Below are 22,405 nucleotides of genomic sequence, written 5' to 3' on the forward strand. Positions count from 1 at the left end.
AACGTGATAAAAGCACATGAAAGCATTAAGAGTAAATAATGAATGCTATTATTCACTTATTTAATTCCCAGTTTGCTCCATGTGAAGGATCTGAGATGAGTTAATCATTTTCTTTCTGTACAGCTTGACTAATTTTTCTACCAATGGATCTGTTTTTCATTCTTGGAAAATTTTAAATGTACCAGATAAGCATTTTAAACTAGCTTAAAATTTTCTAACAGCTCTTACCAATGCCAGAAAATATTGATCGGTCATTCCAACTCCTTCCCCAGTCTTTTCCATTTGCATTAGCATCTCCAGTGTCTTGACCCCAAGCAGATGGCTCGGTTTTCCTCTTGCCTGCAGGAGCAGGTGAAACAGAGTTCCACTTCTCCTCACCTGCACTGATCTGTGAGGAGAGTTTCATAGACTTTTCATTCCAGCCTCCTCCATTTATAGTGAGGTTTTCATTCAATCCTGGAGAAACTTAAAGAAGAGAAAACAAAGATTAAAAATGGATACATGACTCCTTGTTAAAACTGGAGTATTTTCAAATTTCCATCATCGCTTGGCTTACATCTATCACTCATTTTCCCCCTACTGTCCTCTAAACAGATCAAGCTTTAAAGATAAAATGGAAGGATGTGAAAAGTAACCTGACCACCATCGATGACTTTTAAAAAATACAAGTAGGTTTGAACTTATATATATATATATTCACACAGTAATAATGTTTTCAAAAGCAGACTGACCTGCTCAAAAGTACAAGAGAGCAAACAGGAAAACAAATATTCTGGTATACTCAGAATACTCACCCACTAAAAACACAAAGGCTTCCCCTTAGTTACATGCTCTTTCCTTAAATGTTTATCCATATATATTATGTCTAAGGCAGTGATTCTAAAACCTGGCTACACATAAAATCAAATGAAAAATTTCTTAGATGTAGACACTGGAGTTTGAATTTCAGTAAGCTCTGGGAGTTGGTGATGGACAGGGAAGCCTGGCATGCTGCAGTCCATGGGGTCACAAAGAGTCGGATACTACTCAGTGACTGAACTGAAGACATTAGAACCTCAGCCCAAATCAATCAAAATCAAAATTACGAGGGGTAGAGCCCAGGCATCAGTATGTTTGTGTGTACACATTTACATGCAGGTATCCATACATATGTGTAAAGCATGTATCTGTGTATACACACACACACACATAAATATACATAGGTGTGCGTATATAAGTACATGTTTCTTTTTATATACATGTGTGGCTTTCTAAGGTTCCTAGATGGCTGTAATGTGTAGCCAGGATTGAGTACGAAGGAAGCTGAAAGTGTTAAGAACAAGTCTGAAATAAGAAGTTGCTTCTTCATTTCTGAATTTTTGTTTTACTACAAACACTTCAGTTTTTAGGTAACAGATACCACTCTCTACTTAATTCAATCTTTATCATAAATCAATAAATAAAATATATTTTCCTTTTGTGAAGTACTGTATAATTTTAGAGCACAGTCCATTTATTATGAAAGATTTGATACTGTTCAGGAAGCAGTTTAGAAGATTAAAGGTATTAAGGTTTCTTATTTAATACACAGAATAAAAGTCTTTTATCCCATATATGCCTATATAAAACCCAAGTCCATGGGAAAAAAGAAATCTTTTTCTCTATTGGATTAAACAATGTAATTGTTTAATTCTCTATTGGATTAAACAAGTAAGAATCAAAATTGCATATAAACTATTACTAAAAAAATGTTTTTTCATACAAGGGAGAGGGATGAACAATGAGAATAAAGCAATGTACCGTTAGAAGTGGAAGTGACTTTTCTGTTTATCTATTTTCCAAAATCTCTGAACTATGATTATGTTACTTTAGTAATTAAAATCATTTCTAAGACTTTTTTTTTCCTTTCAGTGTCATTCATGTGAGGAAAGAGACAGATATATATGTTTCTATTAATACTTTGATGGGCCTTCAATTTAAGTTACATGTAATTTCTCTCACCCTGAAGTGTAGAATCTCCTTTTCCAGACTTAAAGTTGCTAACTTGAACATTTAGATGAGAATCACCTGGTTGAAATAAAAATAAAATTTGTTTAATACTAAATAGGTTATTATGCACATTAAAATTAGGAGTAACATACAAATTAATTTTTTACTAATTATTTATAATAAATTGTTCCTTGAAGTACTAAAGTCTTATACTGGAAAAGAGTTTTACTCACAACATATTTCACATGTTCTTAGGAATTGAGTTCTCTAGTTACCATATTCTTAGTCAACTAAAATGCCGATAAAGGACCTGGAAAATTGCCCAAGTAGATATAGAGTCTCCTGTTCTACAATGGTTATCAAGATTCTTTAAAGGAGGAATTGGAGAACTGGGCTCTGTAATTGGATTCAACTTTGCCACCTCTCAACAATACCAGCTAGCTGCCTTTTCAACAATCCTGGAAGCAAACACATCAACTTAAGAACAATTTTGCCAATATCTGGACCAGGATTTAGGAAATATGGCAAGAGGTGAGACCACACGTTATAACAAAGACACTACTGATATTTCTCTGACACTAAAAAGCATAATGATCATAATGTATCAAGAAATCAGCATGACACAGGACTGCGCTAGCAAGGAAGGCATGCAGCAAACAGTGAAAAAGGGCGAGCAACACAAATACCACAGCAGGGCCATCAGGCGACAGTGGAACGGGCAAGCAGAGATCAGTGCTGTGCCGCAGCCATAAATTCCACCAATCCATGCAGCAAAAAAACAAAAGCTATCAAGGCCAAGACACAGGTCTGAAGACAAGGGGGAAGTGCTGGCGATTAATGAAAAGGTAAAGGCAGGAAAGCCACTGCTTTGAAGCAAGATGAACAGCATCACTGCAGACTGATGTCCCCAGGGTAAAAATGACAGCAATGGAAGAATTACCAAGAGGCCATCAGTATCGGATAGTTTGAACATTTGAAAACTTGGGAAAAGCATTAGCTCAATAATGTTTGCAGTTCCAGTCTAGCTTTATCAAACATCTACAGCATTCTCAAAGAGTCGGAGTGATAAGAAGTTCAGATAGAACCCACACTATCCAGAACATGCTTGTTTCATCTTGGAATGGAAGCACCCAACATGCAGAATGGTGACAAGTCATTTCATTAAATGAATGTCCACTATAAAAAATGGAGATGTTAAGAGAGCTAGGTCAAGGCAATTACCTTGAGAAAAAAGCAGCAATCATTTTCTCATGTGACTCAAGGCAGAAAGGCAACTTTAATTTAATAGGTCATTCATTAGGCAGTATGTAACAAGTGACACTGCTGGTACCAGGTAAACCAATATGTGGTCCACAATGCTCTCACGAAGAAGGGTATATCAGCACAATGAGGTAAGCGGTTCAAAATAGCCAGATTTCGATATAATGATATTTTGTACATCTGATTAAAAGAAATTGGATTTGATGTATCACTCTTATGTTCCACTAATATACCTTTGTTCTTCTTGGAACCAACAGGAAATGATGCAGTTGTAACTTGCTCGGTGGTAACTGTGATGGTATTTTCTATCCCAGGGATAGTTGAATCCAATGAACCAGAATCAGACTGCACCTTATCACGTTTACGCTGCTGTCGTTTCTCTCTGTGACTAATTTTAGTTTCCCAGGCTCCTGACATAGCCCCAGAAAAAAAAGTGTTATTCAGTAGGGGGAAGACAAAAAGGTTGCGATTTTGGGGGGGAAATAGGGTGGGGCACCTGAAATATGATAAATTTAGATATTAAACTAAAAACCAAGAGTGCTGATTATATTCATTTATCCTATGAATTTATTCTAATTGTGCTGTTTCAGGCAGCTAATTGCCATTATTTATTCTGGTAATTTTGATCAGATCTGTCATCTATGGTTTAGAAAAAAATTGATGTAAGTTATCTTGTATCTTTTTTAATCTTGCTGGGTAGAACTAGTAGGGGAGTGTTATATATACTATGGGTTTATTAGGTGAGGACAATAAATGGCTTACTTAAAAATTTTGTACAGAGTCTTCTAGGGATGGTATATTTAAGAACAATGGGAAAAAACCAAGCCACACTTCTAGGAAACAAAGACAAAATGAATGGTTTTTAAATTGCTCAAGATATTGAGCTAGACCTTAAATTTCAAGGCAGTTCCCTTTAAGGATAGAACTATTAGATCCTTAAATAATTTAGGGGAAAAAGTGTCTCCTAATAATGTCACTGATGTGTACATTAAAATCTCGAGTTATTAAACAGAAGAGCTAAATACTAGATTAAGCAAAACAAATGCGGCTTTTATATAATGCACCTTGGTTAAAAAATAAAACTTTTTTTTTCTACAGTCCTTTCACTTGCTCAAGTACCTTCATCAACTTCCTTTCCATCATGGCGTGAACTGTTTTGCACTGCTTTAGCATCTGACTTTGATTTCTTCTTATTTTTCTTTGACTGAAAATAAAATAGAATGTTACTTAATATTTCATTATGTTTTCGAAAAGGTAGAAGTCAGTAAAATACATAATGAAATGTATGATGCTGACAACTAAAAAAACTTAATGTTTGATTAAAAAACTTAACATATTACATGGCAATAATAGTATGAGGTTATCATTTATTTAGTCGTTACTATATGCTAAGTACTTTACACTTAATTCTTTATTCCTTAAAAAAAAAAAATCACTGAAGACAGTATTATTCCCATTTTAGAGATGAGAAAACAAAGATTTAGAGATGTTCAATATTAAATAGGCTGCTCTGGGTCACATGAAGTTAACGGATTAGGAAATAGGTCTATCCGGCTCCAAAGTCTGTGGTCTTAGACATCATGTTATCCTACCCTAAATCATAAATAAGGCACTATGCCATGGTGTTCTCAGCACAATAAAACAAAAGGCTACTGCGAGTGGTCAGAAAGAAAATGATGTCCTGATTATTGGTTTTTTGATTTCGAAAAACAGATTACTGGCATATTCTATGTATAACAAATTAATGAGTCAATTGCACAAAGCAGCTAATATTTTGTCAGTTCCAAAGCAGTGTTAAAATATCTAAGATTTGAATATGGTACATGTACAGTAATTCATTCAAGAAAAAACACCTACACGCATGCAAGATACGGACATTTTTAGAATGGCCTTCCAATTCCCTTCTGCTAATATTTTCTCCTTTCAAAAGCTTGCTAAAAATTTCACAAAGTCATGATAAGTGTTTTCAGAAGAGAACTACTATTCATAAAACACAGATTTTATTTATAGTTGTTAATTTATACTTGTTTATTTACTGAGATTGGCTATGTATGTGCTATTGTACACTATCAAGTTTACAATGAAAAAGAACAGGGTAAGCAGTAAATGACAGTTTGAGTAAGCAATAAATGACAGCTAATCGCTTTTCTTATTAAGAAACTACTGACAAATAATTTCAAGTGACATCAGAATATATAAAAAACGATTATAATTTTTTCTTATATTCTCCACAGTTGATGTGCATGTTTCTTTACATGTTCCCATTATCATGAACATGTTTTAATGTACTGCTTTATTACATCTATCAAACCAGGCTCATATCCACTTAAAGAAAAAAATTTGAGACACCATCTTTTCAAGTGCACAACTCAGTGGTTTCTGATATCTTCGAAGTTGCACAACTATCACTGCTATCTAACTCCAGAACCTTTTCACTGTCCCCCAAAAGAAACCTGGCATCCATTAACACTCACTCCCCACTATCTTTCCCCCTCTGGTCCACTGACCCACCACTGATGTACTTTCTGTCTCTCACATTCACTCTTAAGCAACGATTAAGCACATGAAGCATCTATCAATTACAATCTAGAGCAAAGGTCAGCAACAGTTTTCTTTTTGCTCTGGCTGCGTGGCCTGTGAGATCTTAGTTCTCCAGCCAGGAACTGAACCTGTGCCCTCAGCAGTAAAAGTGCAGAGTCTTAATCACTGGACTGACAGGGAATTTCCAGCAAACATTTTCTATAAAGGATCACACCCTAAATATTTCAGGCCTTGCAGCCCGAATAGATATGTATGTAGCAACGAAATAATCCTGCTGCTGTAGCATGAAAAGCAGTCACATACCACACAGAATGAAATGGGTGTGGCCATGTTCTAGTAAGTTCTATTTATAAAAATTAGGCATATCTGGCTGAATTTGTTGGCAGGGGGGTTGGGGGGTGGGAATGGGGTGTGTGGTCCAGAGTTTGCTACCTCTTGGTCTAGCAGAATACTGTCCAACAGAAGTATAATACAAACCACAAACATGATTTAAAAATTTCAGCATATATTAAAAAATATATAACATTAATTTTTGTATTTCACCCAACACACTATCCAAAACACTATCATTTCAAAATGTAATCAATATTAAAAACTATTAAGATGGGCTTCCCTGGTGGTTTAGCAGAATAGAACCCCCCTGCCAATGTAACAGATACAGGTTAGATCCCCGGGTTGGGAAGATCCCCTGGAGAAGGAATGGCAACCCATTCTTGCCTGGGGAATCTCACCATGGGATTACAAAAGAGTCAGACATGACTTAGCAACTGACAACAAAATTAGTAAGATAGTATGAAAATAAAGAATGTTGAATAGCCATATGTGGCAAATGACTACCATATTGGACAGTGTATATCTACAAAAACTAGGGTAAGTACCCCAACCTATGGATAAAGAAACTGAGGCCATAAAGAGATGACATAAATTGCCTAAGATATAGGGTTATTAAGTTTTGAGACTAAAATCCAGTTCTGACTCCAGAGTCTGCCCTCACAAATCTTTCCTTTCTGCCTCTCTACATTTAATGCCAAATATAAATTCAATCAAGTATTAGTTATGTGATTTGAGGCTGTTTCACTCTAAACCCCTTTCCTCAATGGTCATATGGGACAAAATCTACTAACTTCACGTAAGGTTCTTTTAAGGATTAAATAGGATGTGAAAGCAGACTGTTAACTACAAAGCACTATACATAAACTTTGATCTTCCCAACCCAGGGGTCGAACCCAGGTCTCCCGCACTGTAGGTGTTCTTTACCAGCTGAGCCACGAGGGAAGCCCTAACAGAGGGAAGTTATACAAAAAGAAAAGAAATTGTATTCACATTGAAATATATTATGATTTGTTATTAAAACAAGGTCTGCAGAAAAGCAAGGAAAATTATCTTGACTTAGGCTTTCATCTTGTTCGACTTCACTATTACCTTTAAAACTAACCTCATTTTAAAAGTAACCTCTCACTCAGATGAGACTTCAGTTCAATTCAGTTCAGCCGCTCAGTCGTGTCCGACTCTTTGCGACCCCATGAACTGCAGTACGCCAGGCCTCCCTGTCTATCACCAACTCCCGGAGTTCACCCAAACCCATGTCCATCGAGTTGGTGATGCCATCCAGCCATCTCATCCTCTGTCGTCCCCTTCTCCTCCTCCCCCCAATCCCTCCCAGCATCAGAGTCTTTTCCAATGAGTCACAGCATCAGAGTCTTTTCCCGATGAGTCAACTCTTTGCATGAGGTGGCCAAAGTACTGGAGTTTCAGCTTTAGCATCAGTCCTTCCAAAGAACACCCAGGACTGATCTCCTTTAGAATGGACTGGTTGGACCTCCTTGCAGACCAAGGGACTCTCAAGAGTCTTCTCCAACACCACAGTTCAAAAGCACCAATTCTTCGGCGCTCAGCTTTCTTCACAGTCCAACTCTCACATCCATACACGACCACTGGAAAAACACAGCCTTGACTAGATGGACCTTTGTTAGCACTTAGTAACATATAAAATGCTTTAGAGTCACAGGTTCACACACTAATTGACTCAGCCATCCTAGTGAGGTGAATCTTTTACTTCTGATCAGCTCCACTACAGCTAACAGTTGAAGGAAAACTGAGAACTTAAGTTCTGCCTGTTACCCATAGTTCCCCCTCCCCCAACACTGTTGTAAGCTTCACCATCAAGCTGGGTGAATTATTAAAGTAGCTTCTCTTGAATGGTATTCACGCAAATCAAGATTTATTAAATACCTACCATGTGTCAGACATTGTTTCAGGAGCTCAATATATATAGCTAAATAAAACTTTCTACTAGTGGAAACTGTACTATAATAAACTAATATGAAAAACAGACATGTAAATGAGACATTAGGAGAAATTCTTCAAGGGCTTCCCTGCCATTGCTCACTTCCCAACATTATTTATACCAGTCCAATTAATTTATATTCCCATTACAAAATTCATACTGTTTTCTACCATCTATAAAGTCTACCTTCCTTATATGACATATAAGGCCTTCCACAAATTAATCTCTACTTTATACTCTTTTATTCACATACATGTAATGATTTGGTTCCAACAGGACTGTCATCTCTAATACTCCTCTCTTTGCCCAAACTCTACTGACCATGAATTTTCTCTCAAAATAAAGTACAGTAGCCTGGGTGCTTTAGGATGACTTTCTTTGTACCCTTTACCATGTATCCTCCCCCACTGATGGCCAAATCCTAAAATGATGTTCACTATTTTTTCTTAACTCGGCTCAAGTTCCACCTCATCTGCTTTATCCCTGACACTTTCCTGTCCCCTAATTAATTAGTAACTTTTAACATCCCGAATAAAGGTGCGAATGACTAGCCATATATAAAAGATGTAGTAAAGCTTAATTAAAAAAAAAAAAAAAAGCAGTATAAATAGAAAGCCTAATATTTTCTTCCTTCATCCCAGTGGATACTTTTGGAGAGCACAGTCTTTAAAAGCACATGCTAAAGCAGTTCTTAGACGACGCATAATCTGCTCTCAAATTCACAGAACTTAAATATGAGCTGGGAATCAAATAAAACACACAGACATACTTCCATTACTAAGCTCATCTTTCAATCTTAACATAGACATTCCTAATATTAGACAATACCCAAATAAATGCTACTGTTTATCAGAGGGGCAAAAGGTACACCCTGACAGTAAAAGCAAATCTACTTAAATGGCTAACTGCTCTCTTAACAGATATTGCTATTTTAAAGAACTGAAAAGTATAAACAAAGGCAGAACAGTGCCCAGTTAATGCTAAAAAGATTAACTTAGGGAGTATAATCTAATATTTGTATTGCATCAAAACTATCATAAGAATACTGAACAAATTTTAAGTGAAATGATATTTTATTTTGCAATTAGCTATTAACACACAAGGTTAAGTAGCCAGGTTCTGAATGTAACCCTTAATTCAGTTTATTCTCTAACTTGGAAACTGGTTCTTAACATTTGGGGAAACTGACTTAATATTTACAACTCTATAATTATCTAAAGTCTCTGCTGGCAACGTTAGGAGTGATAAAGTAAATACAGCACACACAAAAAAGGAACTCTGAGTATTTTCTAAAGGCTAGAAATGGATACTAGAGTGTTTTCGTCTGCTGACTAATGGCTGGTACATGAGGTTTTTCATTAACTCATGGCAATAACTTTTTTCTGAGATTTTTGTTCTGCTTCCATTGTATCAAAATTTCTTTTTTGCAATGGTGACAGTGGTTTTAAAACTGTACTTGGTACAATACCATTTATAGGTGGAATCTAGAAAGATGGCAGAGATGAACTTATTGGCAGGAGAGAAACAGTCACAGACGTAGGGAAGAAACATGGTTACCAAGGTGGGGGAGTGGGACTGACATACATGCACTACTATCAACCAATGAGAACCTGCTGTGCAGTGCAGGGAACCCTACTCCACTATTCGTGGTGACCTAAGGGGCAGGAAATTAAGAGTGGATGCATGTATACATATAACTGATTCACTCTGCTATACAGCAGAAACTAACACAACATTGTAAAGCAACTATACTCCAATAAAAATTAATTTTAAAAAATCAGGAAGAAAAAAAGTACTTGATGGGATTTCCCTGGTGGTCCAGTGGTTAAGGTTAAGACTCCGTGCTTCCACTGCAGGGGGTGCACATTTAATCCTTGGTCAGGGAACTAAGATCCTGCACGCCACGAGGTGAAGCCAAAAATAAAGTTAAAAAAAAAAAAAAAAAGAAATGTACTTGACAAAATTAAAAGTTGTTAGTGAAATTTATTTTGAAAGTTTTAGCAAATGCCACTTGAAAAGTATGAAAACGACTGCTTCAGGATCAATTTCATCTACTTTCTACCTAAACAAATACGGCAAGTCCCTAATTTTATATTGCTCAACATTTTGGCACTATTTTCCTCACTTGTCTCAAACATACAGGCGAGCTGCGCCTGGTTAAACAGCAAAAGATGAAATGAAAGGCCCAAAAGGCATATGAATTCCATTCCTCTACTCTATCTAAACTAGCAGTTCTTAATTTAACTTAGCAACTTGATGACACAAAATCAAGATGAGATTATGAAAAATGTCACAAATCTTTTTAAAAGTAGAGGCTTGCAACTGACTTCCCCCATTTTGGGGAGTGGGTGTGATTTAAACTAGACTCAGGATCACCCTACTCACTACTATCCTGATACATTTTTTTGAATGGAAGAGTAGAGTTGCAGGTGTTGGGAATTGCACACAACGTGTACTTTAACTCTTCTCATCCTGGTTATTTTCTTCCACAGCATTTATACCTGCTCGTTTCTAGTTGTTTTCCCCACTAAACTTCATGAGAACAGTGACTCTTTTATCAACACTTTCATCCTGTTTTACCAACCATTATATTGCTAGAGCCTACAATGCTGTATTTTGTACACAGAAGTGTTCCATTTATGTTCGGTTTATTAATGAAAGGGCCTAAAACTAGACTGAATTACATATAGCCCTATTTACCCAACTTTCACTGCCCCCTCAAATAAAATCTGAGCTATTTGTATACTTGATTCACCAACCAAGCCATTAAATTATTTAAATATATTTGGTGTTAGCTCATAAGTTATGGTACATTGCATGAGCCGCATGGTTATCAACTTATAATCTTAAAAATTTATAAGAAACCTTTCTTAAGAGCTTCTTTTATGGAGCCCTTAGCTCTTTCCCAGATATGGTTCTCACATTTCCAATTCTTTCTTGTTGTTCAATCTTTCAGTTGTCCAACTCTTTGTAAAGCCATGGACTGCAGCACACCAGACTTCCCTGTCCTTCACTATATCCTGGAGTTTGCTTAAACTCATGTCCATTGAATAAGTGATGCTATCCACCCATCTAGTCCTCTGTCGCCCCTTTCTCCTCCTGACACTTCCATCTTCCCCAGCATCAGAATCTTTTCCAATGACTTGACTCTTTGCATCAGGTGGCCAAAGTTTTGGAGCTTCAGCATCAGTCCTTCCAGTGAATATTCAGGACTGATTTCCTTTAGGATTGACTGGTTTGATCTTCCTGCAGTCCAAGAGACTCTCAGGAGTGTTCTCCAGCACCACAGTCTGAAAGCATCAATTCTTCAGCAACCAGCCTTTTTATTGTGCAGCTCTCACATCCGTACATGACTACTGGAAAAACCACAGCTTTGATTATACAGACCTTTGTTGGCAAAGTAATGTTTCTGTTTTTTAATATGTTGTCTTGGTTTGTTGTTGCTTTTCTTCGAAGGAGCAAGCGGCTTTTAATTTCATGGCTGCAGTAACTGTCTGCAGTGATCTTGGAGCCCAAGAAAATAAAATCTGTCAGTTTCCATTGTTTCCCCATCTATTTGCCATGAAGTGATGGGACCAGATGCCATCTTAGTTTTCTGAATGTTGAGTTTTAAGCCAGCTTTTTCACTCTCCGGTTTCACCTTTATTAAGAGGCTCTTCAGGGTGGTGTCATCTGCATATCTGACGTTACTGCTATTTCTCCTGGCAATCTTGATTCCAGCTTGTGATTCATCCTGCACAATAGCCTAAACTAATTCCACTTGGGTGATCCATTCTTGCTTCAATCTAAGCACTTTAAAAAATAAGTTCACTGTTTCACCTTTGAACCACCTACCACTTCCTGCCAGATAGCACTACAGCATCATGGAAAAACAATGTGCTAAGGCAGTACTCCTGGTTCTAGTCTCAGTTCCACTATTTGTTAGGCATTCAGACTGAAAAGTGTAAAGACAGAAATGAGGGTTCTTTTGGTTAACCTTAAAGAAGGCCTTGAAAATTAATTCCTTGGGTGGAACCCAAATCACAAAGCTATAGACTGTGGTACAAGGGAGCCTGGAAGGTCAAAGAGTCCAAGACCTAGAGAATCAGATGATATTAAAGCACTCCAGATAACGAGACATTTTAATGAACCCAAAAGACTATATTAAGAGTTTAAAACAGGGGTTCAGGGAAAACAAAAAAGAGATCAGACAGGCTTTGTAAACAATAAGACCTCTTTTGCACTCACTCAACTTTGCAAAAGCAGCAACAGACAATATATAAGTAAGTAAGTCTGTCTGTGTTCCCATAAAACTTTCAACAATAGACAGAGAACCTGATATAACCAGTTGGTCTTGGTTTGACAATCCCTGGTTTGAAACTACAGTTTCTAAGATGCATTATGGAAGATAAAACAAATATATGTAAGTTCCCTGGGCATGCAGGTTTTTCTCTATTTTGCTAAGAGCTGTTACAGTTTATGCTTGTATAAAATCTATGCTGCCTCAGAATAATTTTGTCTTTGGTCTTCTAAACACTACTCTTCACACGTCTTGGTCATAGGATAATCTTTTATACTCTTAAAATGTGTTGAGAATATTGAAGAGCCTTTGTTTGTGTGGGTTGTATCCATTGATATCTACCATTATAAAGTTAAGAATTAGTTTAGATATGAATTAACTTATTTCAAAGTATAATAAACTATATATTGTATAAATGTACCTATATAAACAAATTATTTTCCAAAACAAACATTTTAGTGAGAAGACTGTCATGTTTTACATTGTGCAAATATCTTTTGCATCTGGCTCCATTTAAAAAAAAACACCTGGATTTGCATATTATGTTTTGGCGTTAATTTACTTTCATACGTTGTTTGATTGAAGCATATAAAAATATAGCTACGTACATGCAGATATGTAACTGGAAGTAGTTTTTTAGTAGTTTTCCAGATAATAGTGTTACTTTTTTTTTGCATTAAAAAAATGTATTTGTAAAGCAATTTGTAAAGCCTGGTTAAATAGCAAAGTACTGGTTAAATGAAGTGTAACTGCTTTACAATGTTGTGTAATTGTGATATTCTTGATAGTACATTGAAGATTGGTAGTTGCAAGGGGAGGACAGGGAAAACAGGGAGCAACTGCTGAACAGGCACACGTTTTCTTCTTGGGAAGAGGAAAATGTTTAAAGATTAGATTGTGGTCACAGCTGTACAACTATGTAAATACACTAAAACTGTACACATGAAAGAGCTAAGTTATATCACAGAATAAAGCTGTTTAACAAAAAAGAATGAAAACCAATGTGTCTGGAGCTTAGAGAAGATAAGTAGGAAAAGACTTGAGCTACAGTGCCTTTGATTATGTTCAAGATTGTACAACAAGAACAATGAGAAGTCACGAAGGAGTTTAGATAGAAGAAGGAAAAAATATTACACCAACACTTGTCAAATGTAGTTTCTTAAAAACTGTTGCAATGTTGAAGTTGAAACTTCGTCAATGAGCTTTCTATACTACATTAAAACCCACTGATCTTGTACCTTAAATGAATCTTTTATACTTGTCTAATTTTAGAACATGCAGTCATTGAGCATTTGGAAAATACTGATTTGCTGAGTTATACTAAGCAGAGCATATACATCTCTCAAAAGGTTAAAAAGCATTCCATTATACCCAATATCTTAAAAAAAAAATGTTAACATCACCACTGACCTCATCATAAATTCATTAAGTACTGGGATGTTGTCAAGCTCATGGCAGTAGACATTTTCCAAATTTCTAATTTTTACTTGGAAACAAAGCACTTTTCAACAATACTATCAGTTGTTTTCCTTGAAGTGTCCTGACCATTTTTGAGAAAATTCTACAAATACCGAAGTCTAAACAACCATGGCCTGTTTACTTCTTGTTCTCTCAGGTAAAAATGGAGTAACAACGAACAACCACTGTTTTTCAGCACACAGCATACTTTATGCATACTTTCCATTTCATCATACAGAATAATGAAAAGGCATGTATTCAGAGGTCAAGATTTAATAAAATTATCATTTTTATAGATTCATCAAGGATACTTTTAAAGTGGAACAAGCGTTTTTTTTACACTGTAAGTAGACTACTGTAAAGAATTCAACCACTATTAGTTTGGTGTCACTGACTTTATTTGTACTACAGAGTCAACAGTTTTGCTCACTGTTGCTTTTGGACCATTAATGCAAGAATTAGAGTAAAAAAGACAATGTCTCCATTATTAGGAAAACAGTTTTGTCTTCTGGGACCCAAAAAAGGTCCTTGGAACCTCTGCCCAGGGGTCCATGGACCACACTTTGAGAACTGCTATTTTAGAGAAATTGAGACCATTCCTTGTGATCCTGGGAAATTTATTAAACTCTTTTCAATTAGCTGTATTAAAAAAAAAAGGTAATACCCTCCTCCCCAGAGTTGTACGTTAGGATTAAGAGATGTGGAAATACTTTGTACATTGTGTACATCACAAAATGTAAGAAGCTGTTAATACTTATAATGAATATTTCAGTAGGACAATCACTGACTTTGTCCTCAACAACCTGATGGTGACTAAATGTTATATACATTTTTGCGTTTGTTGTTTTTCTCACTAACCACCTTTATATTTCTATCTTAATTCAGACCTTTACAATCATGGATGCAATGCTGATTTGTTCATTATAAATATTGCTGAACATATCTAAGTTTTTATAACACCCCACCCCACCCTGACCTGTCAAACTTGACTGGCCTTTCCCTTGAGTATGTCTAAATATATTCTTTCATTTCAAATGAACAATGACTGTGTTCACTTGTTTCTCTCCTCTGCCAAGACTGGCCCCCACTTCTACTTACTGAAATACCATCCCCACCCGCAATTAAGTCAATCTTTTCTGGCTACCCAAATAGGATAATCCTTCTTCTCTGAATACCTGGCACTCAAGGCCTTACAACTGATAGCTTCTCTTCCGTTTGCCTTTCCTTAACAAGGCTGTAATCTCTCTGAGGGTAAGTACATCTTCTATTTTTCTTTACTCCCTTTCAGCATCTAGTAGCACAATACATTCAGCCCGGCTAACGGACCAATGTATATTCTATTAGAGACCAGCATCAATGAAACACTGACCTTTAAGCACTTTTGGGTCAAGCACGGACCCAAATGAAAACCTGGTGGCTTAACTTGCTTTATATACTCAAGATCTATAGCTCGTCTTACCTGCTTTTTAGACAAAGTTTTATCTATAAGGCTTACTCAATTGATGGACTTCCCTGGTGGCTCAGTGGTAAAGAATACACCTGCCAATGCAGAAGATGCAGGTTTGAACCCTGGGTCAGGAAGATCCCCCGAAGAAGAAAATGTCAACCCACTCCAGCATTCTTGGCTGGGAAGTGCCATGGACAGACAGCCTAGCAGGCTGCAGTCCATGGGTTCACGACGTGACTCAGTGACCAAGTAACAACAACAAACAAGTGACAAGACAAGGTATTCAGTATCACTGCACAGAGTCCAACTGCTTTATGGGCAAACTGTGTTTCTCAAATTGACTAAGGTGTCAGTCTGAGACAAAAACAAATCTATAATAATATATATTAAGGTACATAATAGATCTAAAATGTTTATTTATAAAAAGACAATAAGAAACCTGAAAAAAACCCACATATTTAAAACACATAAAAGCACGCAGCACAAAAAATTAACTGAAAAGAGAGCTGGACTGAACCAAGTTAAAAAGGATAAATTTAAGATGCAAGATGGAAAAAAGAAATACCAGCCATGGGTTGTAACATTTATTATTAAGCAAAAAGTCAAATCAAACAGGCAACTAACCGAAGGCAGAAGCCTTGCACTGAGAAGGCAACAGTGGCTAAAAGGAGGTGATTCTGCCAAGTGATCACAAAGTGCATGGGCTTTGGCATCAGAATGAGCTGGGTTCAATTCCTAGTTCAGAAACTATTAATATACATGAAATTAAGAGAAGTCACAAAATCCCTCTATACTTCAGAGCCCTTATCTGTAAATGGGGCTAATACTATTTGCCTGGAGGAGTTTTTGAAAAGGATTAGCAATAATACAAAGCAGTAAAAAGCACAGACTTTGGAGTCAAGATGGATCTGGGTTAGAAGTGACTATACTTGTAACAGCTTAGGTAACTTAAGCCTCAGGTTTCTTATTTTCAAGATAGGTATAATACCACCTCCTTAGTGTTCTTATAAGGATAATTAAAGTAACATGTATAAATATTCTAGAAAGTCTTAAAAGTACACTCAGCGAGCGCTCAGTAAGTTGTTCCCACTATATGAGTAAATACATTTACCTCATCTTGCACAGTGCCTGTCACATTATAGATACTTAACAAATGTCAACTATTACAATTATTTTCTAACATAAGATATTTCAGAATGATTTTAATCATCCTGTGGTTTTACATCCATATACATACAATCTATATATGATTAATCAGAGACAAATGGTAGCTGATAAATTATTCCAACTACACATTTTTCAGGATAATTCAGGGAGCAGAAGCAGGAGTTAAGTATAAAATGCTCACTAGCAGAGAGAAAGCCCAGGAATAAGGAAACATTAGATGCAAGAAGTATAAACCTATATTAAACATATAGATTATTCACACTGTAGATTCACAATTCCTAAACTGTATGCTTATTTGTTAATACAAGTAATTTTCTATTTATTTTACTGCCAAAGGACAAGTCAGGCATATATTTAATTCTTTCCCACAACCATCCTTCATTTTAAGCTATCCTACCTGCAGTTATCTTGGCCCTAGACCAATTTCACTGGATTACAGGGGCAGAACTGATCTCACCAGTTCTTCAGTGTTACTTTGAAATTACAAGCATTAAGAAACTGTATCGACCATTTCACACCAAGATTCTATGGGGCAGGAGCTGCAGTACCTTGGTTTCTAGACACTACTTACCTACCTGTGGCTGCTTTTTTGTTTGCTTTCCCCTGAAAAGGAGTTATGTATGCACAGGGTTAAAAAAAAAAAAAAAGGGTGTGCATGTGTGTGCAGTTTTTTTTTTTAATTTTCAAGAAGTTTGGTAGTAATAAGGGAGTGCCTAGAGGAGACAGCATCTTCTAATATGGGAGCCCTGATGTTATAAGAAATGAGCAAAAGCTGGCACACAAGTTCATCTCTTTTGTTGTTGTGTCACTGGTTGTGCAAAACTGGTATGCAGTTTTTAATATACCAAAAGGAATTAAGTAAGAAGTCTCTTGCCCACAGCAGGAGGTACCACTGTTAAGTTTCTTATACATTTTGCCTACTTACAAGCTAAATTAAGTCAAATAAAAATGGGTCAGTTCTAACACTGGCAACTAGAAAATGAATAAAATCCCAGGGATGTATCATTATGGGGTATACACTGTCTTATTTGAAAATTTAACAGTGCACACCCAAATCTTTTAATAATGACCTGAGTATAGAACATTTTCCTGGTTAAACAAAGTCAAATTGTATCTAGTAAACAGATGATTATGCTGCTATCACAAAAGAAATCTACTTCAACACTACAATAGGACAATCTGTCAAGCTTTTTAGGTCAGATGTGCACTATTAGCAAAGGTAACACAATTTTGTTTTCCTGTAAGAAATATGTAACATATCTGGAACCTTATTCATATAAAAGATGTTCAAGTCGTGAATAAGTTGTCTTTGGCAGAATGCTTAATAACGGCACAGCAATGTTTAGAAACACATAGTGATACATCCTTCCTTAAAAACACACAACTTACTTAAACCTTCACCATTTATCCATCCACTATGGTAAGCTCACATTTTTAGTTTTCCTTAAATGGGGGGGTGGTATATATGTAACATTTTGTATGTCACTCTCTTTATTAAGAGTCTTGCATATAATTTCATAGGCTCCCAAACTTACCTTTTCATTTTTCTTGTCTGTCTCTATTGGCTGCTTTGCTGTTACACTTCGAGGAGTTCGGACAACTTCTTCCTCAGCCACTTCAATGGTCCGTCCATTTGGCTGCAGAGCAACAAAAATGGATTCTGTTATCAAATTGCCTGGCAGATCAAACCAAAGATTTATACTCAGGAAATAGAATCAATGATCAAATTCTTCCCCCAACCCAAATTAAAAAGACTTTTGTACAGCTGTGTCATCTAAGACTTGTCAGACTACCATTTCTAGGAACTTGTAGTGTAAAAAAGAATGAACTTATAAGCAAAATTTGTACCACAAACTTATATTCTGATTTCACCTAGGCATCAGTACCTCCAACAAAAAATAATGGAATGGAAGCAAGAACTAAATTGTACTTGCATTCTGACCACCAACTGGCTGGGTACTCAAGAGTATTTCATTATCTTCGAGTATTATTTCTACATCTGTACAAATGATAGGTCTGATCTATTCAAAAGTCCATGAACGTTTCTGGTACAGGGCCAAACAGAAAATATTTTCGGCTTTATGAGCCGTGTAAGTCTCTGTTACAACACAAAACTCCGCTAGCACAAAAACAGCCAGAGATGATACATAAACAAATGAGTGTGCCTGTGTGCCAAAGAATTTTACATAGGTGGAGGGCCATATTGGTCCATGGACCATAGTTCATTGGTCTTTGTATTAGATAATCTCTAATGTCCCCTGTAATCCTACAATCCTATTCTAGGATTTAGAAGCTTTACTAACCCAATGCCACAATTTAAAAAGGCTATCTCAGCTTTCCCAACATCTCTAAAACCAAATGATAGCACTCAGAGATTTTCATGAGTAGAATGAAGTCTGTGAACACCAAGCCTAGGTTTTAATCAGAATCACTCATTTTTTTTTTTTAAATTAAGCATTTCTGAGCCCCATCGCCAGAAATATACTTAGATTCAGGGCTCTAAAGAAAAGGACCAGGAATCTGTATTCTCTCTTCTTTCTAGATCTTATTACTTCTTTTCACTTGCCCATTCTCATATTCAACACAGTAAGTTAATAATCAATATACTAGTTTTAATTGCTTTATTCCCAGTTCTTGCAGAACAAACTTTCATCAATTACTTATTATAGCAGAGCTATAGTCAAGAAAACAATATGAACGTGCAAAAGTCCTCTAATTTGACATTACCTACATTTGTGCTAAATTATCAGGGATATGCAGTTGGAAAAAGCAGACAAGATTTACAGCAGAAAAATCAAAACAAAAGCTGTCTTTTACTTGATTAAATTCCTAGTTAATCCAAATTTAATCTGCTGAGTTTTGAGCAACTTGTTAAAGGCAGACAGCTAATGCTGAAACCAGGTGTCCTTACTCTTGGTTTGGCTTTCTTTCTTCTGTGCCGCTCTGCTCCTTTAATGCTATCCTTCTCATTTCTGTTTATGTATACTGGGGGGCAGGGATGAGGTGGGGTGGAGGAGACAGTGCACAAAGAATGGTCAGAAACCCTAGAAAGGGACTTGGATTTATAGCCATATCCACATCAGGAATACAACACTTTTATTTAATTCTATCAATACTTTCCAGTATCACCACCTTACCTGTCAATTCTCACATGCCGTTTATTTCAGACCATCCTCTATCTAGCCAAACTTATTTTTTCAGGTTTTCTGGGGTCATCTTCACCTTTCTATGTAAGCTGTACTCCACCTGAACAGTCTCATAGCTTCAAGTCCACACAGTTCCCCATCTCTTTACTTGGCAGCTCACAAGCCTCATATATGTGAAACTTCATTTAACTAATCCTTTCAGGAAACTATCATAGTCACTTATAAATACTTCATTTTACTCATGTAAACGACTAAACTGAGTCATTTTATATACTGGGCCTCCTTGGTGACGCAGTGGTAAAGAACCCACCTGCCAATGCAGGAGACAGGTTCAATCCCTGGGTTGGGAAGATCCCCTGAAGAAGGAAATAGCAATCCACTCCAGTATTCTTGCCTGGGAAATCCCATGGACAGAGGAGCCTGGCAGGCAACAAGTCCCTGGGGTTGCAAAAAGAGCTGAACACAACTTAGGGACTAAGCAATAACAATTTATATACTAACTGTAAAAAGGTGAAATTAAGTGGTTAAAAACTATTAAAAAACCACCAAAAAGTTGAAGGAAATTCCTTTGAGACAACTGCAAATATGTTGACAGAGCCGCCCAAATCAAAGATGAAACCATCTCTCCTTCTGAACAGTCAGAAGTCCTCAATCAGTCATCAGGAACACTCAGTTTCCATTTCATAGGCTTCCAGTGATCAGCAAGCCAAAGGTGGTCCCACGCTCCAATCCCTGCTGATTTTCCTTCCTTCTCTGCAACATCGAGTTGTGTAGCGGCTAGAACTGCAGCTGTTCCCTTGGTCTATGCGTATTTCCCAATTTTCCACTATCTCTTGGGCTTTATATAGGTCTCATAATTATTGGGACTCCATAAGTCATCAACAACTTCCTGCAAATGCCTGATATCATGAAACACTGATAAAAAGCTTCCGACCCTAAAGAAAAAGTCAACAGGAGGAAGAAAGGATACACTATTGTGGTTGTGCCTCTCCTACCCACCACCAATAGCACTAATCTGGTCTTGTATTCTGCTACCACTGGTCAAGAAGGCCTTGTCCTGGAAAAGCACTGTTGCTGTTCAGCTGCCCAGTTGTGTTTGTGACCCCATGGACTGCAGCACGCCAGGCCTCTCTGTCCCTCACCATCTCCCCAAGTTTGCCCAAGTTTATGTCCAATGTTATCAGTGATGCCATCCAGCCATCTCATTCTCTGACGCCTTCTTCTGCCCTGAATCTTGGCTAGCATCAGGGACTTTTCCAATGAATTAGCTATTCACATCAGATGACCAAAATACTGGAATTTCAAATTCAGCATCAGTCCTTCCAATGAGTATTCAGGGTTGATTTCCCATAAGATTGACTGGTTTGATCTTCCTGCTGTCCAAAGGACTCTCAGGAGTCTCTGCCAGCACCACAGGACATCAATTCTTTGGCGCTCTGTCTTCTTTATGGTCCAGCTGTCACAACTGTACGTGACCACTGGGAAGACTATAGCCTTGACTATATTGACCTTTGTCAGCAGAGTAATGTCTCTGCTTTTCAACACACTGTCTAGGTTTGCCATAGCTTTCCTGCCAAGAAGCAAACATCTTCTGATTTCATGGCTGCAGTCACCATCCACAGTGATTTTAGAGCCCAAGGAAAGGAAATCTGTCACTACTTCCACCTTTCCCCCTTCTATTTGCCATGAAGTAATGCGGTCAAATGCCATGACCTTAGTTTTAATAAACAGTTTTAAGCCGGTTCTTTCACTCACCTCATTCACCCTCATCAAGAGGCTCTTTAGTTCCTCTTTGCTTTCTGCCATTAGAGTGGTATCATCTGCATATATGAGGTTGTTGATGTGTCTCCCGCCTGTCTTGATTCCAGCGTGTAACTCATTCAGCCTGGCATTTCTCATGATGTGCTCAGCGTATAGGTTAAACTAACAGGGTGACAGCAGACAGCTGGGTGGTACTCCTTTCTCAATCTTGACCAATCAATTGTTCCATACAGGGTTCTAACCATTGCTTCTTGACCCACATACAGGTTTCTCAGGAGACAAGTAAGATGGTCTGGTATTCCCGTCTCTTTAAGAGCTTTTCACAGTTTATTATGATCCACACAGTCAAAGGCTTTGGTGTAGTCAATGTTTTTCTGAAAGAGGTAGATGTTTTTCTGGAATTCCCTTGTTTTCTCTATGATCCAGCAAATGTTGGCAACCAGATCTCTGGTTTGTCCTCCTTTTCTAAACCGAGCTTGGACATCTGGAGGTTCTTGGATGGCATAATGCTGAGCCTAGTATGCAAGCTTTTAAGCATGACCTGACTAGTTTGGGAGATGAGTGTAATTGTCTGATAGCTAGCACATTCTTTAGCACTACTCTTCTTTGAAATTGGGATGAGGATTGACCTTTTCTTGTCCTGCAGCCACTACTGGGTCTTCCAGATTTGTTGACATATTGAAGGCAACACCTTGATGGCATCATCCTCTAGGGTTCTACTGGAATTCTGTCACATCCACTAGCTTTATTAACAGCAGTGCTTAACGCCCACTTGACTTAGCTCTCCAGAATGTCTGGCTCTGGGTGGCTGACCACACCATCACAGTAATCCAGAAAAGCATTAACCACATTTAAATTAGTAAATCCCTAAATGGAAGCATGAAGGCTTCCCTAGTGGCTCAGTGATAAAGAATCCACCTGCCAATGCAGAAGACAGGTTTGATCCTGGGTCAGGAAGATTCCCTGGAGAAGGAAATGGCAATCCACTCCAGTCTTCTTGCCTGGGAAATTCCATGGACAGAGGATCCTGGTGGGCTACACAGTCCATGGGGTCACAAAAGAGATGGACACGACTTAGCGACTCAACAACA

At 37.3% G+C, this 22,405-nt stretch overlaps 1 protein-coding gene across 1 annotated transcript in view; it reads right to left on the reverse strand.

Moving 5' to 3' along the window:
- The window catches only part of MTDH (metadherin), a 58,315-nt gene that overhangs the window by 23,267 nt on the left and 12,643 nt on the right, over positions 1-22,405 (reverse strand). Inside the window, exons 4-8 of the mRNA XM_010863563.1 lie at positions 17,943-18,044; positions 4,348-4,432; positions 3,462-3,638; positions 1,981-2,046; positions 229-465 (exon numbers count right to left, since the gene is read on the reverse strand). Of these exons, the coding sequence (XP_010861865.1) occupies positions 229-465; positions 1,981-2,046; positions 3,462-3,638; positions 4,348-4,432; positions 17,943-18,044 (667 nt within the window). The remainder of the gene's footprint in view (positions 1-228; positions 466-1,980; positions 2,047-3,461; positions 3,639-4,347; positions 4,433-17,942; positions 18,045-22,405) is intronic.

Source organism: Bison bison, unplaced genomic scaffold (genome assembly GCF_000754665.1).
Source record: "Bison bison bison isolate TAMUID 2011002044 unplaced genomic scaffold, Bison_UMD1.0 scf7180017864491, whole genome shotgun sequence".
Classification (NCBI taxonomy): domain Eukaryota; kingdom Metazoa; phylum Chordata; class Mammalia; order Artiodactyla; family Bovidae; genus Bison; species Bison bison.